The sequence below is a fragment of the Martes martes genome (assembly GCF_963455335.1).
Source record: "Martes martes genome assembly, chromosome: 5".
Classification (NCBI taxonomy): Eukaryota; Metazoa; Chordata; class Mammalia; order Carnivora; family Mustelidae; genus Martes; species Martes martes.
In genome coordinates, this window is record NC_137892.1 from 47,121,091 (window position 1) to 47,148,131 (window position 27,041).

Below are 27,041 nucleotides of genomic sequence, written 5' to 3' on the forward strand. Positions count from 1 at the left end.
ATGTGTAAGGTCTCTACTTTCTAGCTTTTGGCATGTGTTTCTGGGTTTTATATGCAGTTTTGTGGGTTTTTGTTTTTTTTTTTTAAACAAAACAGCTACTGAGCTTAGTGAACTACCAAACTTCCTTCTTTTACATGGGAAAGACTCTGCAATATATAATCAACAGATACATAGGCACATCCTGCCAATTTTTTAAATTGTAAGAACAGCAACACAATTGCATACACGCCAAGGCAGGAAAAACAGGGTTTATAAAAATAAAACTAGGCTCCCCTAGACATTTTATTTACAACTCTAAAGCCAGGAAAATCAGAGAGCAACAGATATGGAATTTTGAGGGACCAGAACTGTTAGCCAAGGATGTTGTACAATTTTGTATTTATTTCTTGTGTGAAGTCAGCACCAAAGCATGCTTAGATCCACAGAGACTCAGAAAACACCACTCATGTTCCCTCCCTGAAAAACTCTGTTAAAAAATATTCTAGTCTGGGACACCTGGGTGGCTCAGTTGGTTAAGTGGCTGCCTTGGGCTCAGGTCATGATCCCAGCGTCCTGGGATCGAGTCCCACATCGGGCTCCTTGCTCGGCGGGGAGCCTGCTTCTTCCTCTGCCTCTGCCTACCACTCTGTCTGCCTGTGCTTGCTCGCTCTCTCTCTCTAACAAATAAATAAATTAAAAAAAAAAAAGAAAAAGAAAAAAAATATTCTAGTCAATGAAGAAATACATCAAAATTTAGAACTAAAAAAAGCGGGGGTGGGGAGGTGGAAAATGAGGAAACTGCAGTCCAAAAGAATCTCTGGTGCCTCCCTTAGTTTGACCTGCCACATCAGGCAGGCGGTTGGATTCTGGGCTGGCTCCTGGTATGGGTGTCCAGGAAAGCCCAACGGGACTGCCTCCGGGGCACATCTCTGGCTTTGCCTCTTCCTGGGCACTGGGACATGAGCTTACACAGCCACAGTCAACTACCCATAACTACAATGGACTCTGTTGTCATGACCCATAATCCCTTAAAATGATGTGTGCTATACTACTCTTCCAGAATTTTCTATAAACAGCTACACCACTTGCTTGTGGGAACACTGTCCCAGAAGACTTTTTGAAGTATGTGTTTCTCCCTCAAAAACACAGCAACAAAATAAAAACCAGATTAAATGCCACACTAAATGCCAAGATACCTGAATAAAGATTTTCTTAAGTCACCCAAAATGATAACTCTTTTTAATTGGAAAGACTCATCCTTCACAAAGCACATTATTTTTTTCTAGACCCTCCTAATGACATTTCTTTGTTACCTCAGCTTTAACATAATATATACAGAGAAAAAATATGTAGGGAAATACACCAAGACGGAAGTAGTGGTCATCTCTGTAGGTGCCGGAATTCCAGATGATGGTATTTTTTTAAGTCTTCAGTATTTTCTCAATTTTCTTCAGTGATTGTGTTTTGCCTATATAAAAAGTTGCTAATATCAGGGGTTCCTGGGTGGCTAAGTCAGTTAAGCACCAGACATTTGATTTTGGCTCAGGTCATGATCTCGGGGTCATAAGATGGAGTCCCACATTGGGCTCCACACTGGGCAAGGAGCCTGTTTAAGATTCTCTCTCCCCCTATCCCTCTGTCCCTCCCCATTGCTTGTTCTCTCTCTCTCTCTCTCTCCCTCTTTAAAAAAAAAAAGTTGCTAAAATCAGTATATATTAAGTATGAACATATGATATTATCGCATTAATTTAAGAATACACAAAAAATTTCATAGCAATAGTTACAACTAAGTGGTAGATTAGGTAATACTGTTTTTCATAAGTACATATTGCTTTTGTGATTTAAAAAAAAAGACTAACTGGGGAGCACCTGCACAGCTCAGTCTGTTAAGCCTCTGACTCTTGCTTTCTGCTCAGGTCATGATTGATGGGTCCTGGGATCAAGCCCTGAGTTGGGCTCTGCACTCAGAGAGGATTCTGCTTGGAGATTCCTTCCCTCTGCCCTTCCCACTCTGCTCATGTTCTCTCTCAAATAAATAAATCAATCTTAAAAAAAATAATAAAATAAAAAAGACTAATTCTATTAAGAGAAAGGGCATAAAAAATGTTGGAGTCATTCAATACTTCATGCATTTTAGAAGGAGGAAAGGTAAATACTGAAGAAAAGAATGCTACCAATGCTGTTATTGATGGTGAAGAAAATCTGCCCCTTATCTTTTCCTCTAAGGTGCAATTTCTATTGTCTTGTATTTATAGCTCCCTTTCTGTGCCCCTAAAAATATATGTTATTCAATTTGAGTTCTTATAATTGGCTCTGTAAGATTGTGCCTGTCTTATACTTTAAATTCCATTCCTCAGGCTTTCACTGAACTATGTTTCTAAAATGCTCAGTCCCCCAGTGAGGCCAGATGTGTTAGTCAAATACTTTAAGTAGATAGGACTGCAGGTTTGGAAAGGCTTCTCTGCTCCAGTGTCTTTAAAGGAGCTGGTGTTAAATGTTTCCATTTTTCTTTTTCCTGCTCTAGACATTGTATCTTTGGCTTGTTAGTCAATACAACTTTTCATTTTATAATTCCTCTACATCGGAGGACAAAGCCAATTCACAATGACGGGTACAAACAAATAAGCAAATTCGTTCCCCTAGACACTTACTCTAGCATTTGTATTGCAAATGTACCACGACAAATGGTTATTTTGGTTGTAAGATTCCGTTAAAGTTGCTGCCAACTTCTTAGGACCATCTTAGGATCATTAGTGCATAGAGGTCAAACACCAAGCAAGTAAGAACTATTTACAATTTCTGGAGAGAAAGAGCTCTCATCTTCACCCAGGTATGTTTACATATTACAATATAATAGTGGTTCTTACCTTACCCTAATCATTTTTTCTCCTGGTTATATTTTCCTCCTGGTTATATTTCCTCCCCTGGTTATATAAATCCTCCTATGTATCTTTTCTCTTGAGCTTCCAAATAAAATGCAGCAGAATAATAAAGGGAGAAAGAAAAAAAATGCCAAGAAGTAGCCCGGAGCCTAGAAAGCCCATTTTCAAACTGACTTTGCTTCAAAGGCCTGGGTTTGTCTGTGGAAGTGGAACCCACATGTTTGCATACTATGCTATTTAAATGCTAGTTAAACTTTGGAAGTATATACTAGTCTGCAAATGGATTGCCAAAACCCAAATGAAGCTTCTGGATCTCATTTCTTGTTCAAGAGAGCAGTAGGTAATGAAATATTTGGGAGAAGGGGTTAGTTTCAGGAAATCTCTTGGTAATTTTGAGAAGGAAAGAGGATGGTAACCAACTGTGGTTGATAGGCGGGGCAGATAACAAACCCAAATTACACATGTTTTTATAACTGTGCACACAAAAGCTAAAATAATGCAATCTAATGCAAGATGGTTTCCTCCAATTCTCTCCAGGGCCACAGTATCTCACCAAGGACTAATTTGTATGTGACATAAAGAATGAGAGATTCTGGGCACCTGGGTGGCTCAGTGGATTAAAGCCTCTGCCTTTGGCTCAGGTCATGATCTCAGGGTCCTGGGATCGAGCCCCACATCAGGCTCTCTGCTCAGCAGGGAGCCTGCTTCCCCCTCCCTCTCTGCCTGCCTCTCTGTCTACTTGTGATCTCTGTCTGTCAAATAAATAAATAAAATCTTTTTTTTTTTTTAAAGAGTTTATTTATTTATTTGACAGAGAGAGATCACAAGTAGGCAGAGAGGCAGGCAGAGAGAGAGGAAGGGAAGCAGGCTCCCCACCGAGCAGAGAGCCCAACTCGGGGCTCGATCCCAGGACCCTGAGATCATGACCTGAGCCGAAGGCAGCGGCTTAACCCACTGAGCCACCCAGGCGCCCCAATAAAATCTTAAAAAAAAAAAAATAAGAGATTTCCTGGAGACAGACTGTACTAGAAATATGCCTTGACTACCAACTCATCCCACCTGCAGGTCTGTCTACCCTATCAGATGAACACGGACAGAATCTGGGGAGAGGACGAACAATCTTCAGTCTCAAACTGTATTGAATCTCTGCAGTGATTTATGCCACAGGAGTGGGGGAAATCCTCTGTCCCCTCTTCACTTCTGCTGGCTGGGACAGAGGAAAACAGACCAATCTGTCCCGGCTTGGCACCAAGTACAAGATTTATAAATCTGAATTTCTCAGAAGTGTTATGAAACAATACCAGAATTCCTTGAATAGCTGATAAAGAAAAGAAAAATTCCTTCTTCCTTCCTTTGAAGTGAAAGTTCAGCCTTTGGTTTCAAACTTAAAGTGCAGTCTGCCTCTATTAACACAGCAATCTCAAATTATGTCCCCTTGGCTGCATTTGTAACAGAGGTCCTTATTAGTTTCCTCAAGCCCCTTATAAATATGGAAACAAGGTACTTTTTAGCCTAGTTAGGAAAACAAAAACAGAAACAACCTAACACTGGGCTAGTAGTTGTTGCCTAAACCAACAATGCCTGTACATTCAAGATATGATATTTAAGCCTTCGCATGATAACATACTTGGTGATATATGAACTAGCCGACTATTCATTTGACCACAATAGAGAAGATTTCCTTTTTTACTGTGAATAATTTAATCTCAACTAATATTAATAGAGAATAACATCCAAAATTATTATTTAGAGATCTGGAGAATAAAGAAATATTATAGTTTTGAAATCATAAATTATTTGATAGATAACTTATCTGGGGATATATTTAAAAGGTGGGGTAGAGGGCGCCTGGGTGGCTCAGTGGGTTAAAGCCTCTGCCTTTGGCTCGGGACATGATCCCAGGGTCCTGGGATCGAGTTCCCTGCATAGGGTTCTCTGCTCAGCAGGGAGTCGGCTTCCCCCCCCTCTCTCTGCCTACCTCTCTGCCTACTTGTGATCTGCATCTGTCAAATAAATAAATAAAAAATCTTTAAAAAAAAAAAAGAAAGGGTGGGGTAGATAAGGAGCTGAATGACACTCTACAGATTTTCATGCTAGTAAAAAGGGGAAAATGTGTTTTTTTCATATGGGAGTATATTTTTTAATAATTTAACCAAGAAACAGGATAAAATCTTAATAAATGTTTACTCTTATTTTCTAATTTTAAAGAAACATCTGCCTTCCATGGGTACAAAAAATTCATTACAAATGTGCTTGTGAAGAAATAATCTATTGCAAGCAACACTTTGTGACAGAGGATCGAAGCCGTCTGACGCAATCTAAGCCCTCTAGGCAAAAAAGTCTCACCTATTCCAGCGCTCTCCTCCATGAGACCAACTGTTACACAGACTTAAACAGTGTAAAATGAATAAATAAATAAAATAGAAGTTATTATGGAGGGCACGTATTGCATGGAGCACTGGGTGTGGTGCCTAAACAATGAATTCTGGTACACTGAAAAGAAATTTAAAAAATAAAAAATTAAAAAAAAATAGAAGTTGGTAACTAAAAAGGAAAGACTCTAAATTATATTTTCATGGGTACTGGTAATGAAAATGACAGTAGAAAGTTCAGCGAGCCATAGTGCAGAATCCATAGAAGGTTCTAGCTGTAACAGCCTCCTTATATATTGACTATATCAAAATATATTAAATATTACAAAATTGCAGAAAAGAAGAGCAAAATTTCTTTTTTTTCTTTTCTTTTAGAGATTTTGTTCATGTGTTTGTCAGAGAGAGAGAGTGAGAGACAGAGACAGAGCATAAGCATGGGGAGCGGCTGGCAGAGGGAGAAGCAGGCTTCCTACTGAGCAGGGAGCTGGATTGGGGGCGCCATCCCAGGACCCTGGGATCATGACCTAAGCCTGAGGCAGACACTTAACTGATTGAACCACCCAGGTACCTCAAGGATCAAAATTTCTAAAAACATTTTGATAATGTAGAGAAAAACATAATGATCATTGTATGCTTTCCAGTACCCTTTGGAAGGACAGCACATTCGTGGGACCTGTCCATGGAGATGTCGGCCAGTGTTGACAGGGCACATGATGGAGCATCATCCAGTGGAGGAAGAAATTCAGTGTCAACGAAAACTCACCCCCAAGTGGAAAGGTTCCATTTTACTCTTGTTTCCACAGAATTGATCCAAATAAAAACAGTCTTTCTCTCTCCCATTTGTTTATGAACCTGAATAAGGACAAGCAATTACTGTCCTCCTTCCTACTGTACCCTCGGGAAGAAAGATGTCCTTTTCCACTACAGCATTTGGTTCCTCCCTGTAAATCTGTCATGTCACCAACAAAATATTTAAGGTTCAGCAATTTCTATAGGGAAACCACCCTCAATAACTGGCTTCTATTCCTAAATAGAAACTATTTCTAGGGGCACCTGGGTGGCTCAGTCGTTAAGGGTCTGCCTTCGGCCCAGGTCGTGAGCCCAGGGTCCTGGGATGGAGCCCCACATCAGGCTCCCTGACTCCCTGCTCGGCAGGAGGCCTGCTTCTCCCTCTCCCACTCCCCCTGCTTGTGCCCCCTCTCTCGCTCTCTTTCTCTCTCTCTGTCAAATAAATGAATAAAATCTTTAAAAAAGAGAGAGAAAGAAAGAAAGCATTTCTAAAGGTTCTTTCCCCAGGAACACTTTATTTTTTATTAATTTTTAATGAGTTATATTTATATTCTTGAATCAAATCTTATTTAAGACTAAATTTGCCAATATTCTAGTAGGAGCTCTTTGCAACCTCATTATCTATTTCAAGATAGAATTCACAATTAAAAGCAAGAGAAAAGGAAAACTCAGTATTGCGGGAATTACCTCATCTGATCCTTTCTTTTCTCCTGACTTGGAAGGCGATCCACTGGTTTTTTCACTGACATGCTATAGAAATATAAAAAGAAAAGAAAGAAAGATAATGTTTAAAAGGAGGAGGTACTACAAGGTAATATAATAGTGACTTTAATCCCAAAGGGCTAAATACGTAGCCTGTGAAAACAAGGACCCCTTTAATCTTCCTTCTGAAAAAGCTGATAAGCCTATAGTGACACAGGTGGCTTTCAAAAATCAAGAGGAGCTACAGACATTCATTTGGAGTACAGAGAGTCAGTCTGTAATTAACCAGACACAGATCTGATGGTGCTTCCAAGGCGGCATCTCGTCTCCTACAAAATGCCTCACGTAATTTTAAAGCCCAAATTGTCAGTGTGGGAGACATGTGGTTCCCCGTGGAGTTGTGGTGTCTACGGACCATGTGGAGCCTAAAGCCATACTTAAGCCCCAGTTCAGCAAGGGCTCAAGGGAGGACCACAGCTTCCAAGTCCACCATCACTTCTGATGGTTCTTGGGAATTCCTCGGAGTTCTTCCTCGGTTATCTCCCAGGAAGACAAACCCTGCAGGGGGACGACCATACCCCCAACAACTTCTATTTATTATGGCTTTTTGATTTCGTTATGCCCAGAAACAGAACTATTTTTCTCACCAGGACAGTGGGAATGAAAGCAAGTATTTTTATGCGGCACATAAAATCTTCAAGTAGCTAATACAGTCATTTGTCTTGATGATAAGATAAAATAAGCCATAAAGTTTATTGACTTTTGTTGATAAATTTAAAAAATATATACGTTCCTGAAAAGGGTTACAAAGAATTGTTTCGTTTCTTGCACATTGTGGGATATGCAAGAAAGTGGGAAAAAAAAAACTAAATATAAGGAAATAAAAGTTCACCATTGGGTTCAATCCCAACCATCTTCAGTTAAGCCAAAATACAAAATTATACAACATTCCCCAAAGCAAGTCATAACCTGGGGATGTAAGTCAATGGGATTATCTGAATTAAGAAGAATGGTAGTAACAGTAATACTAATAATAATAATTTATATCATTCTTTATTATTTACTACAATACTGATTCTTATTTGATACAAAAAAAGAGGCTCATGTGATTTTTAGGGATGAAAAAGCTAAGAATAAGAACTTATTGATCTTTCATAAAGACACAGACTTAGTGAATGGAAAAGTTTGCATAGCAGGTTTTCTGTCACTATTCCATGCTAAATAGAATAAAGTAATATTTTCTTTAGTCATAACAACATGTATTTTAATTAAAACAAGAATGCAAGAAATATCAGACACATGGATGAAAACTTGCATTAAGAGCTTTCTGTGTGAAAAACTAGGAGGAAATCACTTTCATATATGGAAAATTCTTCCCAAAATGTAACACTGTCATGGGTCAGTGAATGGAATCCACTCACTGAAAAACCCCCAGGCTTCAAGAGCTTGGTGAATGATGCCCAGTACAGGGCCCGTTTCACCTTGTCCCAGTCCATAGTAGAGGGCAATCAGTATTGAGTAGTTAATGGATCTGGAAAAAAAAAAAAATCTAAAAGCCCACATATGTATCAGTGCTAGATGGTGAGAGCTAAGTTTTTGAAGATTCCTGAAGGCCAGACTAGGGGGCAGAATCACTCACCATATGCAGACAGAATTTAAGAGGAATGGATCTACAGTGAGAGATTTACCTCATCTGTCTCTTCCAGAAGTGGTAAATTTAGAACACTATCACACTCATTATTAGTATCTTCAGATCCCTATCTTTCTCAGATTAGAGGCAGACAGTAGCAACAAAAACATGCACTGTTTTACTGAGCGTACTGAGTGCCTCCTTCACTCCTCGGGAGCTATTAGTAGTCCACTTTGGAAAGGAAAAAGCTTAAAGAGGCAGTTGCTTTTGTCTGCTAGAAGGTTCCCTGCACTCCACAAGGTCTCCCTCTGCTTCCTGTTCCATGGCTAAAATACATTATGTCCCACGGCCGTACAGTAAATGTGCAGACAGCCCTTTCTCCCTAAAATTTAGGTATACAGATTTTTTTTTTTTTAATTTTTTAAAAGAGGCCCCTATCTGGCTCAGTCCTTAGAGCATGTACTCTTGATCTCATGGTCATGAGTTAAAGTCCCACATTGGGCATACAGCTTACTTTTAAAAATGAAAAAAAAAAAAGTAAATAAAAATAAAAGTTTTTAGAAAGTCATTTCCTGGGGGTGTTCCAAAATTTCAGCCCCACAGATTAACCAACACTATCAGTTACTTGTTTCCATTTAAATGCTCAAAATCCCTCAAATGATGTAGGTTCTAAACAGTTTGGGAGGGATATACATGATAAATACTTTAAAATGTTCAGTTAGGGGTGCATGCGTGGCGCAATGGGTTAAAGCCTCTGCCTTCCGCTCAGGTCATGATCTCAGGGTCCTGGGATCAAGCCCTGCATCAGGCTCTCTGCTCAGTGGGGAGCCTGCTTCTCTGTCTCTCTCTCCCTGCCTCTCCACCTACTTGTGATCTCTCTGTCAAATAAATAAATAAAATCTTTAAAAAAAATGTTCAGTTATAATGACAACTTAGAACAAATATGTACTATAAGAATTGGTATTTTGTGATTTCTAAAGAAGTATCTGCTCTCAGTAGAAAGCTTTTTTAACAACTTAAAGAAGTATAATGACATAAAAAATACAATCAAATGAGAACATTTTTTAGGAAACTTATGGATTTTATCTTCCCAGGTTTTTTTTTTTTTAAGATTTTATTTATTTATTTGACAGGTACCCCTCTTCCCAGTTTTTTTAATCCAGTTTTTTTTTTTAAGTAGGCTCCACACCCAACAAGGGGCTTGAACACATGACTTTGAGATCAAGACCTGAGCTGAGATCTCAAGTCAGATGGCAAACCAACTAAGACACACAGGGGCCCCAACCCACCCTTTTATTATAAAATTATAAAATTTTATTAAAAATTTTATTAAATTAAATAAATTAAAATTTTATAAAATTATAGGAGGAGTCAAGATGGAGGAGAAGTAGCAGGCTGAGACGACATCAGGTAGCAGGAGATCAGCTAGATACCTTATCAAACCATTGCAAACACCTACAAATCCAACAGGAGACTGAAGAGAAGAAGAGCAGCAATTCTAGAAACAGAAAATTGACCACTTTCTGAAAGGTAGGACCAACGGAGAAGTGAATCCAAAGCGACGGGAAGATAGACCGCGCGGGGAGGGGCGGCTCCCGGCAAGCGGCGGAGCAACGGAGCACTAAATCAGGACTTTTAAAAGTCTGCTCCACTGAGACACATCGCTCCAGAGGCTAAACCGGGGTGAAGCCCATGCGGGGCCAGCGTGGCCCTAGGTCCCGCAGGGTCACAGAAGGATCAGGGGTGTCTGAGTGTTGCAGAGCTCGCAGGTATTAGACAGGGGAAGCCGGCTACAGAGACAGAGCCGAGCAGTGAGCTCTCAGCTTGGGGTTACCTTGAACCGGTCGCAGGCTGGGTGAGCTCGGAGCACGGCCAAAGGCCAGGGAGACGGGAGTGATTGAGTGCTTTTCCCTGAGAGCGCACTGGGGAGTGGGCCCCCGAGCTCTTGGCTCCTCCGGGCCGGAGACTGGGAGGCCGCCATTTTCATTCCCGTCCTCCAGAACTCTATGGAAAGCGTTCAGGGGACAAAAGCTCCCGAAAGCGAACCCGAGCGGATTACTTAGCCCGGCCCCTGGTAAGGGTGGTGCAATTCCGCCTTGGGCAAAGACACTTGAGAATCACTACAACAGGCCCCTCCCCCAGAAGATCAACAAGAAATCCAGCCAAGACCGAGTTCACCTACCAAGGACAGCAGCAGAATTCCAGAGGAGAAAGCAAAGCACGGAACTCATGGCTTTCTCCCCATGATTCTTTAGTCTTGTGGTTAATTTAATTTTTTTTAATTTTATTTTTTTTCTTCTGCTAAATTTTTTTTAAACTTTTACCCTTTTCTTTTTTAACGTTTTTAAATTAGTTTATCTAATATATACATTTTTTTCTTTTTTATATTTTTCTTTATTTGTTTTCTTTTTTTAATTTTTTGTTTTCTGAACTTCATTTTATCCTCTTTCTTCCCCCCCCCCCAATTTGGGGTCTCTTCTGATTTGGTTAAAGTGCATTTTCCTGGGGTCTTTGCCACCCCTTCAGTATTTTATTTGCTCCTTCATATACTCTTATCTGGACAAAATGACAAGGCGGAAAAACTCACCACAAAAAAAAGAACAAGATGCAGTACCGAAGGCTAGGGACCTAATCAATACACACATTGGTAATATGTCAGATCTAGAGTTCAGAATGACGATTCTCAAGGTTCTAGCCGGGCTCGAAAAAGGGCATGGAAGATATTAGAGAAACCCTCTCTGGAGAGATAAAAGCCCTTTCTGGAGAAATAAAAGAACTAAAATCTAACCAAGTTGAAATTTAAAAAGCTATTAATGAGGTGCAATAAAAAATGGAGGCTCTTACTGCTAGGATAAATGAGGCAGAGGAAAGAATTAGTGATATAGAAGACCAAATGACAGAGAATAAAGAAGCTGAGCAAAAGAGGGACAAACAGCTACTGGACCACGAGGGGAGAATTCGAGAGATAAGTGACACCATAAGACAAAACAACATTAGAATAATTGGGATTCCAGAAGAAGAAGAAAGAGAGAGGGGAGCAGAAGGTATATTGGAGAAAATTATTGTAGAGAATTTCTCTACATATGTAGAGAATTCTCTACATTTCTCTCCCTAATATGGCAAAGGGAACAAGCATCAAAATCCAGGAGGTGCAGAGAACCCCCCTCAAAATCAACAAGAACAGGTCCACACCCTGTCACCTAATAGTAAAATTTACAAGTCTTAGCGACAAAGAGAAAATCCTGAAAGCAGCCCGGGAAAAGAAGTCTGTAACATACAATGGTAAAAATATTAGATTGGCAGCGGACCTATCCACAGAGACCTGGCAGGCCAGAAAGAACTGGCATGATACATTCAGAGCACTAAATGAGAAAAACATGCAGCCAAGAATACTATATCCAGGTAGGCTATCACTGAAAATAGAAGGAGAGATGAAAAGCTTCCAGGACAAAGAAAAACTGAAAGAATTTGCAAACACCAAACAAGCTCTACAGGAAATATTGAAAGGGTCCTCTAAGCAAAGAGAGAGCCTAAAAGTAGTAGATCAGAAAGGAACAGAGACAATATACAGTAACAGTCACCTTACAGGCAATACAATGGCACTAAATTCATATCTCTCAATAGTTACCCTGAATGTTAATGGGCTAAATGCCCCAATCAAAAGACATAGGGTATCAGAATGGATAAAAAAACAAAACCCATCAATATGTTGCCTACAAGAAACTCATTTTAGACCCGAAGACACCTCCAGATTTAAAGTGAGGGGGTGGAAAACAATTTACCATGCTAATGGACATCAGAAGAAAGCTGGGGTGGCAATCCTTATATCAGATCAATTAGATTTTAAGCCAAAGACTATAATAAGAGATGAGGAAAGACACTATATCATACTCAAAGGGTCTGTCCAACAAGAAGATCTAACAATTTTAAATATCTATGTCCCTAACGTGGGAGCAGCCAACTATATAAACCAATTAATAACAAAATCAAAGAAACACATCAACAATAATACAATAATAGTAGGGGACTTTCACACTCCCCTCACTGAAATGGACAGATGATCCAAGCAAAAGATCAACAAGGAAATAAAGGCCTTAAATGACACACTGGACCAGAAGGATATCACAGATATATTCAGAACATTTCATCCCAAAGCAACAGAATACACATTCTTCTCTAGTGTATGTGGAACATTCTCCAGAATAGATCATATCCTGGGTCATAAATCAGGTCTCAACCAGTATCAAAAGATTGGGATCATTCCCTGCATATTTTCAGACCACAATGCTCTGAACCTAGAACTCAATCACAAGAGGAAATTTGGTAAGAGCCCAAATACATGGAGACTAAACAGCATTCTTCTAAAGAATGAATGGGTCAACCAGGAAATTAAAGAAGAATTGAAAAAATTCATGGAAACAAATGATAATGAAAACACAACGGTTCAAAATCTGTGGGACACAGCAAAGGCAGTCCTGAGAGGAAAATATATAGCGGTGCAAGCCTTTCTCAAGAAACAACAAAGGTCTCAAAAACACAACCTAACCCTACACCTAAAGGAGCTGGAGAAAGAACAACAAAGAAAGCCTAAACCCAGCAGGAGAAGAGAAATCATAAAGATCAGAGCAGAAATCAATGAAATAGAAACCAAAAAACAATAGAACAAATCAACGAAACTAGGAGCTGGTTCTTTGAAAGAATTAATAAGATTGATAAACCCCTGGCCAGACTTATCAAAAAGAAAAGAGAAAGGACCCAAATAAATAAAATCATGAATGAAAGAGGAGGGATCACAACTAACACCAAAGAAATACAAACAACTATAAGAACATACTATGAGCAACTCTACACCAACAAATTTGACAATCTGGAAGAAATGGATGCATTCCTAGAGACAATATAAACTACCACAACTGAGCCAGGAAGAAATAGAAAGCCTGAACAGACCCATAACCACTAAGGAGATTGAAACAGTCATCAAAAAATCTCCAAACAAACAAAATCCCAGGGCCAGATGGCTTCCCAGGGGAATTCTACCAAACATTTAAAGAAGAACTGATTCCTATTCTCCTGAAACTGTTCCAAAAAATAGAAATGGAAGTAAAACTTCCAAACTCATTTTATGAGGTCAGCGTCACCTTGATCCCCAAACCAGACAAGGATCCCATCAAAAAAGAGAATTACAAACCAATATCCTTGATGAACACAGATGCAAAAAGTCTCACCAAAATACTAGCCAATAGGATTCAACAGTACATTAAAAGGATTATTCACCACGACCAAGTGGGATTTATTCCAGGGCTGCAAGATTGGTTCAACATCCGCAAATCAATCAATGTGATACAACACATTAATAAAAGAAAGAACAAGAACCATATGATACTCTCAATAGATGCTGGAAAAGCATTTGACAAAGTACAGCATCCCTTCCTGATCAAAACTCTTCAAACTGTAGGGATAGAGGGCACATACCTCAATATTATTAAAGCCGTCTATGAAAAACCCACCGCAAATATCATTCTCAATGGAGGAAAAACTGAAAGCTTTTCCGCTAAGATCAGGAACACGGCAGAGATGTCCATTATCACCACTGCTATTCAACATAGTACTAGAAGTCCTAGCCTCAGCAATCAGACAACAAAAAGAAATTAAAGGCATCCAAAGAAGAAGTCAAACTATCACTCTTCACAGATGATATGATACTATATGTGGAAAACCCAAAAGACCACTCCAAAACTGCTAGAACTTGTACAGGAATTTAGTAAAGTGTCAGGATATAAAATCAATGCATAGAAATCAGCTGCATTTCTTTACACCAACAACCAGATAGAAGAAAGAGAAATTGAGGAGTCAGTCCCATTTACAATTGCACCCCAAACCGTAAGATACCAAGGAATAAATCTAACCAAAGAGGCAAAGAATCTATACTCAGAAAACTATAAAGTACTCATGAAAGAAATTGAGGAAGACACAAAGAAATGGAAAAATGTTCCATGCTCCTAGATTGGAAGAACAAATATTGTGAAAATGTCTATGCTACCTAAAGCAATCTACACATTTAATACAATCCCTATCAAAATCCCACCCATTTTTTTCAAAGAAATGGAACAAATAATCCTAAAATTTATATGGAACGAGAAAAGACCTCGAATACCAAAGGAATAATGAAAAAGAAAGCCAAAGTTGGTGGGATCACAATTCTGGACTTCAAGCTCTATTACGAAGCTGTCATCATCAAGACAGCATGGTACTGGCACAAAAACAGACACATAGATCAATGGAACAGAATAGAGAGCCCAGAAATAGACCCTCAACTCTATGATCAACTAATCTTCGACAAAGCAGGAAAGAATGTCCAATGGAAAAATGACAGCCTCTTCAATAAATGGTGTTGGGAAAATTGGACGGCCACATGCAGAAAAATGGAATTGGACCATTTCCTTACACCACACACGAAAATAGACTCAAAATGGATGAAGGACCTCAATGTGAGAAAGGAATCCATCAAAATCCTTGAGGAGAACACAGGCAGCAACCTCTTCGACCTCAGCCGCAGCAACGTCTTCCTAGGAACATCGCCAAAGGCGAGGGAAGCAAGGGCAAAGATGAACTATTGGGACCTCATCAAGATCAAAAGCTTTTGCACAGCAAAGGAAACAGTTAACAAAACCAAAAGACAACTGACAGAATGGGAGAAGATATTTGCAAACAATATATCAGATAAAGGGCTAGTGTCCAAAATCTATAAAGAACTTAGCAAACTCAACACCCAAAGAACAAATAATCCAATCAAGAAATGGGCAGAAGACATGAACAGACATTTCTGCAAAGAAGACATCCAGATGGCCAACAGACACATGAAAAAGTGCTCCACATCACTCGGCATCAGGAAAATACAAATCAAAACCACAATGAGATATCACCTCACCCAGTCAGAATGGCTAAAATTAACAAGTCAGGAAATGACAGATGCCGGCAAGGATGTGGAGAAAGGGGAACCCTCCTACACTGTTGGGGGGAATGCAAGCTGGTGCAACTACTCTGGAAAACAGCATGGAGGTTCCTCAAAAAGTTGAAAATAGAACTACCCTATGACCCAGCAACTGCACTACTGGGTATTTACCCTAAAGATACAAACGTGGTGATCCGAAGGGGCACGTGCATCCGAATGTTTATAGTAGCAATGTCTACAATAGCCAAACTATGGAAAGAACCTAGATGTCCATCAACAGATGAATGGATAAAGAAGATGTGGTATATATATACAATGGAATACTATGCAGCCATCAAAAGAAATGAAATTTTGCCATTTGCGACGACGTGGATGGAACTAGAGGGTATCATGCTTAGTGAAATAAGTCAGTCAGAGAAAGACAATTATCATATGATCTCCCTGATAAGAGGAAGTCGAGATGCAACATGGAGGGTTGGGGGGGGGAGGAGAAGAAGAAATGAAACAAGATGGGATTGGGAGGGAGACAAACCATAAGTGACTCTTAATCTCACAAAACAAACTGAGGGTTGCTGGGGGAGGGGGGTCGGGAGAGGGGGGTGGGGTCATGGACATTGGGGAGGGTATGTGCTATGGTGAGTGCTGTGAGGTGTGTAAACCTGGCGATTCACAGACCTGTACCCCTGGGGATAAAGATACATTATATGTTTATAAAAAAATTTAAAAAATTTATAAAATTATAAAAAATTATAAATTTTATAAAATAAGTAATTTTAATTTTATAATTAATTTATAATTTATTTTATAAAATAAATAATTTTATAATTAAATTATAAAATTTTATAAAATAAAGTTGTTCTAACACACAGAAAAATTAAAAGAATAGTACAATGAGTACTGATATTCTTACCACTTAGATCCAGTAACTACTAAGATTGTTGCTACATTTGCCATATTTGCATATATTATAGACGGATCTATCTCTCTATCTGTGTTTGGATATTTACCTGCATTTGAACGTAAACTGAGGGTATCCTAAAACTTTACCCCCTAACCATTTCACTAAACATCTCCTTAAATTGAAGAATTTTCTCCAAGTAACTCCAATATCATCATCACTTAAGAGAATTAACAAGAATTACCTAACACTACTTAATTTCTAGTAAATAGCAACTTTATGAATGAACCACTGCCCTGACCATTTTTCAGGGCTTATTCAAGATTCACCAATCTATTAGCAATGTAAAATCAGTTATATCTTTTCCCTGAGAGATAGTCAAAGTGTCTGATTTTTTATTTATTTTTTAAAATTTATTATTATCTTTTTAAGATTTGAGTATAGTTAATACAAAATGCCTCATTATTTAACTCATGGCATAATTACACACTTTCTACATGACTGAACTGATGCAACAAAATATTTGGGAACGATTAATGTCAGATTCCATTCAGTTTAGGAAACATGCTGCAAGAGGCAAGAGAGAAAATTGTGTCCACTACCACACGCAGTGGGTGGGGTGGGGAGAGGTGAGAGAAGCATGGAGAAGGAAAACACTGCTAGGTCCAGAAAGAGAACCACAAAACTGGTAAGCCCACAGAGGACTTTCCTGATGAGGGAAAGGAAACAAATATGTCCCAAGCTTCTACTTACTATGTGCTAGCCTAGTGCTACCACTTCCTGTAAGAGATCCCCTTCACTCCCCACAGCAGCTCCAGAGGTACATATTGACGTCTCATTTACAGGTAAAGAAATCGAGGATCTGAAGGTGAGGTCCTCCTCCATCACACCACATATCCGAATTATATTCTACCGGCCAGAGACTGGACTACTCTGGACCTAGTGAAAAGTTAGCAGAGATCTCGGGATTCACATCACATCAAGAAAGACTCAATCCAGTGCTCTAAAATGAAAACTACAAACCAAAACAGAACCTTCAGATTCTGAAACTGGTTTGCTTTACAAAACGAATCGAATAGCCCTGTTTGGGGATGGCTGGGTGGCTCAGTCCTTAAGCATCTGTCTTTGGCTCAGGTCATGATCCCAGGGTCCTGGGATCCAGCCCTCCATTGGGCTCCATGCTAAGCGGGAAGCCTGCTTCTCCTCCCACTCCCCCTGCTTGTGTTCCCTCTCTCACTGTGTCTCTCTCTGTTAAAACAAACAAACAAAACCAGCCCTGGTTGTAAATTCAGTCCTGTGTTAATTAGCAGGAGGAAAGACACGAAGTGCAGGATGCCAACCCTAATGCAGTAGAAACTGCACGTGGAGAATAAGGCTACAGAAGGCAGCCAACGCATGCAGTTAAGATGAAAGAGGCAGGAGTTCAGAAGCGGGGGAGGGGGAGCAGGTAAGGGACTCCAGCATCTTCCCTCAAAAAGGAATAATATCCCAAACTGTTTCCAGCCCCGTGGATCACTGTGTGTTTGGCGAGCAGAGCTGCCCTCTGTCCTCATTGGAAGAGAAAGATTTTTATATGCTTAAAATCTCCTGCCACAGCAAACCCACAAACCTGTCAGGGGTGGGGATCAAGAAGAGCCAAGAGCAGTAGGACCGGCAGCCTGTGAGCGCCCCCCAGCGGAAAACTTGTGCTAGTGAGCCATCTGGGCACCCTCCCCATCACTACCACATGCACAAGGGCATAGGTAACATAGAAGAAAATAAAAGTAAACTTCTACACATATATAAAAGATGGAAGACAGAAAAAAAAAACCGAGTTTCAACAAGTGCAAGCCAAACTGAGAGAGTACAAATGCTGTGTGCTTCTGAAATACCTTTGCTTCTTAAAAAAAAAAAAAAGTCAGAGTTCTCTTTTAGGGGATGACAAAAACACTCTAAAATTAAATAGAAGTGATGCTTGCACCACTCTGTGAATACACTAAAAAATATTGAATTGAACTGTACGTTTTGGCAGGTGAATTCATAGTTTGTGAATTATATTTTAATAAAATTGTTTGAAAAAACAGTAAAGTTTATTTGAAAACAACTCAAAAATTTTTCTTCTTCAACTTGCAGGCATGGCCACAGAGATCAATATTTGCATGTTCAGTGACAGCTGTGGCAAAATCATGAAGCAATAAAAGGTTATCTTGGTGCCCTCTGGACTTTCCTCATACACAGAGCTCAGCTGCACACCATTGCATATGGTAAGAAAAGCTCATTTTGGGGCCCTTCTCAAGATCAGAAAGCCCTCATTTAGCAGTGGGTCTCACTCTTCAGTGTAGATCACAAGCACCCGGGACCCTTGGAAACACTCATGCCAAAATGTAGGAAATTAGTTTGTCTAGAGTTGGGCGTGAGCATAGATGTATTTTCCTAAGATTTCCCAGCTGATTCTAATATGCAGCCAGGACTGGAGAGGACTGGTTTTGAGAGGAGATCTGTGGGCACGGTGACAGGAAGCAGAGGGCTCAGCTCTTCAAACCACCCCACTGAGTTGGCATCCATAGGGAGATTCCCCTGGTCAGGCAGGCTGGGGCAGCTCTGGGGCTCCTGGGTAAACTCTTGATTGCTCAAGAAAGGAGCACAGTGCCCTGTGTTCACACCAGCATTTCCTGACTAATTCTGAGCCCTGCCCTATTTATGGCACATTGTATCTTCCTATCTGCTCATTAGTCTCGATTTTCTTAGTTTCTTAAGCAAACAAATTAATACTTTATTTTATACTCTCTTGCTTACTGATTCCTTCATAAAAGTATATTTTGCCTTCCCAACCAGAGGGTAAGCTATTTTCTTATTTTTTTGGTCCTGTGGTAGGGGAGTGACAAATACTTCTTAACTGAATGACTGTTATTTCCATAAACCTCTCAACACTGCCTGAGAAGTACTTTTGCTCCGTTCAGGTCAGTAAACTAGATAAAAAAGAAAGAGGTCCCTCCCCCTCACCCCCCCAAAAAAACCAACTTGGAAAATTAAAAGACAACGTGTAAACTGATATTTCCTGCAAAATCCCTTAGTATTATTCTTGTGTGTATTCTGCTTGCTAAACAGTAATGTTCAAGCAAACAAAGAGAGGGACCAAGACGTAAAGTTAGTTTTGCTTTAAAACCATCTCCCTGGAGCAGCTCTGGTCCTTTCTACCCTCAGGTAAATTCCTTGCCCTGGGGCCCTGCTCCCCGTGCTCCCTGGACCAGGGATATTTGGGATGGATAGTCTCAGGCTTGGGAGACAGAGACAGGAGACTGGAGGTGGTGAGAGGGTAGCCTTTCCCCTTCCTTTTTGCCTCTGGAAGGGTCTGTAGTAATGTCTTCTGCAGGAAGGGCTAGCTGCAGTTGGGAGTTTCCACAAGGAGATCCAGCTCTCTGCTAGTCCTTTCTGCATAGAAATGATAGCAGCTTCCTGAAATTTCTAATCTCTGGGTTGCCTCACCCTCCCCAGTTGGCTTCCCATCCTCTTCTGTTACCTGGGTAACCAGTTCCCTGCATTCCATTCTCTGGCAAACTCGGATGGGACAGAAAAAGCTTGGATGTGAAAGGCTATGTGACCTTGGGCAAATAATTTAACCTTTCTGTTTTCTACTTGTAAAATGAAGCTAATAGTACATAGCCCAGGGGCTGACATATTTCTGAAAGGAGCTGATGTTAATGAGGAACCTGGCCCATTGCCTAGTTCATTTTAAGAATACAATAAAAGTTATTCCACTCCCTTGTTTTTCTCTGGCATCAACAAGATTGTGCTGAATTATGAAACAGTAAAATGAATAAGAGATGTAAGCAAAGGTTTAAAGGTTTCATTTTCTAAGACTATAAATGTTAGAGCAGAGAATTTAGTTTCTTATTTTTTCTAGGTACAAAGCAACCAGGTTCACCTGATAAATCTGAGTTTAGTACTTTGTCTCTTATGGTTGTATATTATATTGGTCTCACGTTTCCATATTACATCTAAGGAAACAAAGTGCACAGTGAATAGAGAATTCCTTTTCCAAACAATCCATCCAAACTGGTCACAAGCATGACCCTTAAATGTGCAATTCCCCATTTTTAAAATAATTTGGAGGGCATGCCTAGGTGGTTCAGTAGATTAAGCCTCCAATTCTTGATTTGAACTCAGGTTATATCTCATGATATCAGGGTCTTGAGAGCCAGCCCTGCGTGGGGCTCCAGGCTGGATGTGGAATGTGCTTAAGATTCTCTCTCTCCCTCTCCGTCTGCCCCTCTGCCCCCATCGCCCATCCTCCTTTTGCACTCCCGCTAGCTCTCATGCACGTTCTTTGTAAAAAAAAAAAATAATAAAATAAATAACATAACATAAAATTAAATACTTTGGAACACAGAGGTGTGTGTGTATGTGTGCGTATGTGCGTGTGTGTGTGCGCGCGTGTGCTGGTATGTTGGTGGGGCTGGGAGTTAAATAATAAGAAGAAGTAATATTGTGTGGCACAATACTACCATGTGGATAATTATTAAAGATGATGGGTATATGAAGAGTTCATTATATTAACCTCTCTTCTGTGATAAACAGTTTTGAAAAAGTTAGAAGCCTCTTATCTCAAGCATATGTATCTCCCCAGAGTCACCTACAGGCAACATCTTAGCCATTTCTCTTGGTTTTCACACTAAAAACTCTTAATTCATAGAGAAGAATAGAGCTGATTTATTTTTAAAAAGCTGGTGAGTAGCTACCATGTGCTAAGTATTGTATGGAGAACAATTACTCAAGAATATAAGTAAATAAATAAAAGGTCTGGCCTGTTAATACATGGTATCTTTCTGCTCCTCTAAAAACATTTGTTACCAAATTCTAAAATCATAGGATAATTTTCTGGGATTCTCATATAAGTGACACATATTAAAGATTAACTGCATGGCCATAATTCTGAAATCCCAATATTTCTCCTAAACCCTATGTATGCTTTTTCCTACCACTTGAACATTCTCATGGATAAGTCAAGATGACACTGTTAAGGGCATGCTCCTTTTCTCCAGTTTTCAGAGGTAGCATCGATTGCCTCTTTGCCAAGTTCAGCTTCTTGGATTTACCTGGAGTAAAACTTTTCGAATTTTCTCTAAGTCAGAGATGCCATGAGAATTTCAACAGTTACTTTGTTGCTTTTGGAGTAGTCATTAGGATTCACTTGTGATTTTTATTTATGAGAAATGCACAGTTGCTATGCCCATGGAAGTCTTTACAGAACCTGACACATAGCAGGTGAACAATAATTACCTGTGACCATACTTGGCCTTTTTCTTTTCTTTTTTTTTTTTTTTAAAGATTTTATTTATTTATTTGTCAGAGAGAGAGAGAGAGAGTGAGCACAGGCAGACAGAGTGGCAGAGGGAGAAGCAGGCTCCCTGCGGAGCAAGGAGCCCGATGTGGGACTCCATCCCAGGATGCTGGGACCATGACCTGAGCCGAAGGCAGCCGCTCAACCAACTGAGCCACCCAGGCGTCCCATACTTGGCCTTTTTCAAATCATTTTTGTGTTCTGTAAGTTCTGAGCAGTCAACATGAATTCCATACTTTTTTAAGGAAACTCTAACCATAGATCCCTTTCTCACTGGGATAAATGCCTCCTCCAAATGAGAAGGCAACTTACATAAATAGTGTTCATTGGATGGAGTTATTTCACATTTTTCTTAACTGAAAGACACCTGATACATTTTTATTTTTACAACAGAATATGAAAAAAAAAAAAAAAAAGGCGGGGGCACCTGGGTGCTCTATCAGTAAGGCCTCTGCCTTCGCCTCGGGTCATGGTCCCAGGTTCCTGGGATCAAGCCCCAGATGGGGCTCCCTGCTCAGCGGGAAGCCTGCTTCTCCCTCTGCCTGCTGCTCTCTCTTTCTCTCTCTCTGACAAATAAATAAAATCTTTAAAAAAAAAAAAGAATATGAAAAAAAAGCAACACAGATACTTGAACACAGTGCTATGTATTCAAGCAGATATATGTAAGCCAAATGGAGATTTATTTTTAATGGCCTTAGAGTTTTCGTTTTGCAAGATAAGTGGAGTTCTGGAGAGAGATGGTGGTGATGGTTGCAGTTCAGTTGGAGGAGTGCGCTACTCTCCATCTTGGGGCTCTGGGTTTGAATGCGACATTGCGTGTATTGAAGATTATTTGAACAAATAACGCTTAAAAAAATGTGAATGTACTTCATTCCACTTAACACTTACAAATAGTTAAGATGAAAAATTTTATGTTGTGTATATTTTACCACCATAAAATTTAAACAAACGAATAGAATAGAACAAAAAAATCTCAAGAAAAAGAATAAAATAAAGACCGGCTGCTCAGAGAAGGCTTGTATTACACCCGACAACCTGCTCAGAACTAAATGCCTACCCACCCACCTCATAATCTCAAAAGGCCACCCATGTTTCCACCCCAGCAAGCTACATCATTGTTATAAAAAGTGCTTGTAGAATATAATTTACTTTCTGGGAAGTGCCAAAACTGATTAGATAACATCCTCAGATGATACTCTCAATTTAAAAGTCTTATCTGCATTGGGAAGCAAACCAGTTTCGAAACAGCAACCAAAAGGGCAAAGTTGTGTCTGACCTCTATTCTCCCAGACTCTCTAAAGCCTGTGCACTTTTTTCAGAGTCTGTTATTTGCATTTCTTACTCCTAAAAGTCATTGCACCCAAGTGGTTTGTCCTGCCATGGAAGGCTTCTGACATTCTTCCTGAACTGGCCACGACGATGTGGCCTCCCAAATGACTGTGCTCCTTGATAATGCCATCACTGGGCTCATGGCTCTAATTAGACTAAGAAACATCTTTAATTAACATGGCCTAATCAAGTCTACTTATGACTCAGGAATGTGATTCCTGATGTGAACCCATTTACTCTCCTTCATGCTTCATCATTATTACAATGCTCATCGGAAGTTTTTCAGATCTAGCTTTTTAAAGTTGTTCTGTTGGTTTCTTTTTCTACAGCCACGAAATTCTTTAGAAGATGAGATCAATGATATTGATGGTATTCAGTGTGAAAATATACACTGTAATGCGTCTCACTGACTGGCTTTATAGGCAGCACTCCCTTAAGCAAACATCATAAATACATCTTTTAATTATTTTATCTTATTCTGCCTAGATTTTTAAAGTTAGGTCATTCACAGTCTTTTTCGGTATTTAAAGGATCTTAATAAAGATATTTTAATTATAGGATTTACCAGATACTTTAATTATAGGATATACCAGAAGGACACACCAATAATTAATATACATTAATGTATATTAATGTATATATTAATATATACCTATATAGAATATATATGTATATATACACACATACATACATATATGATATATGATACACGATTAAAATACATATATAAATCATATACTTATATAGTATATAATTATTATATAATAGTATGTAATATTATATTGTATGTAAATAGCACTATATAATTATATTTTAGAGTATATAATGCTACATAATTTTATTATATTACATATCATATTATTGCATATTGTAATTTATATTATATATATGTGAAATACGTATGTTGTAAATTGGCTCCATGGACCTTTAGAGGATTTATGGGTGAGCTTTTGTGCATTTGTGTGTGTATTTTGCTAAGGGAAAATGGTCAGTAGCTTTCATTTAATTCTCAAAATGGTCTTTGATCACCCCCTCATAACTATCAAACAAAAATGATTAGGAAGCCATGTCTAGAGCTATATTGTCCAATACTATAGCCCTTAGCCATTCATGCCTTTTGAGTACTTGAACTGTAGCAAATATGAATTACTATAAGCATAAAATGAACACTGGATTTTGAAAAATTAATATAAAAAGAAGATCTAAAAGATATCAATGGTCTGTACTTTGATTATATGCTGAAATAATGTTTGGAATATAGCAGGTTAAATAAAATGTATTATTAGCATTAATTTCACCTGTATTTGCTTTTGTTAATGTGGTACTAGGAAATTTTAAAGTATATATGTGACTCTCACAACATTTATTCCAGATGGCACTGGTTCGGGAAGAATCAAAGCTCATCACAGACAGTTTGTTGATTCTAAGAGGCAAAAAAATTTATAGTAGTTCCCAAACTGAATTATGAGAGATTTTAGCAAAATGACCGACTACACATAAACATAACAGGGTTAGGGGTGCCTGGGTGGCTTGGTCGGTCATAACCTGCCTTTGGGTCAGGTTATGATTTCAGGGTGCTGGGACTGAGCCTGCACAGGGCTCCCTTCTCAGCAGGGTGTCTGCTTCTCCCTCTTCCTCTACCCCTCCCCTGCCACTCACACTCGCTCTCTTTCTCACATAAATAAAATCTTTTAAAAAATTAAAAAAAAAATAACAGGGTTAAAGGCAATGATTTAAACTAATTCAAAAATTCCAACATAATTTCCTTTAGAGAATCAGGAATTTGAAAAGAGAAGTCTGATGTTAACTATGAAATACTGCCATCCATATCTGCAGATAATTCATGTGGTGCTTTTGATAAGAACCTTAGGACAATAATGACTCAAAGCAAACTTTTGCTTTCAGCACATAAATAAGATGTTACATTTTAAAAGCCCAGGAAATGTAATGAGAAACAATTACAATGAAACATCTAAAGGGAAACTGAAATTTCCAATCATTATTAGTATATGGGTATGGTACTTTGATTCATGAATCTTATCAGTCCTCACAAACCCTTATGTGGTGCCTATTATAACCCCCATTTTACAGATGTGGAAACAGGTTCAGAAAGGTTGACTCATTGCCCTTTGAGAAAAAGAACTACCGATTCTCTACTGTGTACACAGTTTACTGATTTGGGTTTTCTCCTTGCCACCCCTCGGGGCTGCCTCTCCTTTGTGTTGGAAAACGCATGTCCAAGGACATCTCCTCTAAAAGTTTCGAGCTTTGCTTACAAGTTGAAAACACTAGATCTATGCTCTCTGCGAGCTGAGTTCATCCAGGAATCCGCATCCAGGGGCCGAATTCCTCCAGCAACAATTCCCGTCCCATTCAACTTGTGAGCCCAGCAGAGCCTCCTGCATCGGCTCATATCGATCGCACGCCCGGGCGCGCGCCTGCATACCACAGTAGGGTGAGTCTCGGCCTCTCCCGGAGCCTAACCTCAAGTCCAGAAAGGAGGTCGCACCTGGTCCCCACCCCTTCCCAGCCAAAACCCGGACAATACTTCATCCTCACGCCCGGAAAGGCAAAGCAAACACCTTCCCTTCCCGTTCCTGCCCAAGCACGACCGCTCCTATTTACCGTCTTGTACCACCAGCTTGCGAATGCCATGGCGACAACCGGTTTGTTCTGATCCGCGCGGCGGAGGGCCCGGCGAGGGCGCGGGGTGCGGAGCTGCAGGTTCGGGGCTCTCACGGCGCCTGCCTTGGAGCGGGCGGGCTCTGAGCTCTGCAAGCCCTGAAGCCGTCGGAGGCGGGGCACCTGGGCGGTGCCCGAAGCAGGCCCCGCCCCCGCCGGCTGGCCCCGCCCCCGCCCGATTTGGCTCGAGGTTAGTTAGGGAAGATGTTTTATTTCTCCAGGCAGCCACGCCCTGCAGCTTGGGCTTTACACCCGAGAGAGGATTCCGTCGTCCAGTTAAACTACCCCACCCACTCTGGGGGGTCCCGCATGAACTTCCCCCTCTTGCTCCCCTATCCTTATTTCACCCACCTCTCACGGCCCGACTTTTCCCCGACGCGGGCTACCCCCTGTTGAGCGCGCGCCACGCCCAGCTCACTTGGCCCCGGTCGGGAAAACCCGGCCACCTCCAACCACCTGCCCTGCGTCGGGCACCGAGCCCCGCGCCCTTCCCTGGCCCGGGCGGGGGCGCACGGGCCGGGAGGCCAGGCAGGCTACGGCCAGAGGAGGTGGCCCACGGCTCCGGGGCAGGGGTCTTCCCAGCGTTCAGCCCTGCGGCTCCGGGAGGAGCGACACTCACCTCCTGGGTATGGCGGGCCGCAGCAGCGCGCCGGGGCCGCGGGGAGGCAGCGGGCTTCTGGCCCGGCTGAGACATGGCAAGGCCGCTGCAAACGGTGCCTCCGGGAGGGCGCTGCGGTGACTAGAAGGGACGCCCGGGCGGGGCGCTCTGGGAGGGAGGGAAGCAGCGGAGGGGCAGGAGGGCGCGCCCGTGAGGCAGCTTTTCCGACCCAGCCCCGAGCCCGCGCGGGGGCTCCCCCTTGCCCGGCCGGGTCCTCCCCTTCCTGCCCGCTGCTGGCTGCTGTCCCCGCTGTAGCGGTCCGGGGCTCCCGGGGCTAAAACTTAACACCCTCGGCCCCGTTGTCTTCACCCAGAGGTGCTCCCCGCCTCCCCGGACTCCGCTGCTACCCGTGGTCGCGGGGAGGAGGGGCTGGAGGTCTCAGGGTTCCTCCTTCCACTTGCCCGGACATAACTTTCAGTTGTGCAACGGGAAAGCGGGACCAGGGCGTGGCCGGGCTACGCCTCGACCCTTCTCCTTAAAAAATCTCCAGAATTAAACACCTTTTCTGCAGTCTGCCTGGTTTAGTTTGGAGGAGAATTTACCAACTCAAATCTGGCCCAAGCCTGGACCGTCTAGATAAGGAAGAGGATCACAGAAACAAATTGGTCTGTGCATGGGTTTGTGTGCGTGTTTGTGTAGGTGTGTACGCTCGCCTGTGTATGTTTTATGTCATCTCACTTTGGGGTTTTTTTGTGGGGGGGGGGTAGTGATTTTGAAAGTTTAAAACGTCTTATGGGTAGGAAACCTTAGGCTCCAATTCAAACGGAAGAATAGTTCCAGATTTAAACCCTTATAGCCTTTCTGGAGCCTGGTCGGTTTTGTTTCAGAGGCCAAAATGTTTTTAGTCT

General features: G+C 40.9%; 1 protein-coding gene across 11 annotated transcripts in view; it reads right to left on the minus strand.

Annotated features, from left to right (window-relative positions):
- CAST (calpastatin) overlaps positions 1 to 26,707 on the minus strand; it is a 121,738-nt gene extending 95,031 nt beyond the window's left edge. For 4 of the 11 annotated variants that reach the window (XM_080804845.1, XM_080804841.1, XM_080804840.1 and 1 more), the window contains exons 1-2: positions 26,155 to 26,707; positions 6,710 to 6,772 (exon numbers count right to left, since the gene is read on the minus strand). In XM_080804845.1, the coding sequence (XP_080660971.1) occupies positions 6,710 to 6,772; positions 26,155 to 26,229 (138 nt within the window). In that variant the 5' untranslated portion in view covers positions 26,230 to 26,707. Of the gene's footprint in view, positions 1 to 6,709; positions 6,773 to 25,478; positions 25,717 to 26,154 lie in introns of those variants that run through there. The other 7 variants (XM_080804842.1, XM_080804838.1, XM_080804833.1 and 4 more) reach the window with 5 other exon arrangements.
- Positions 26,708 to 27,041: the final 334 nt, after the last annotated feature.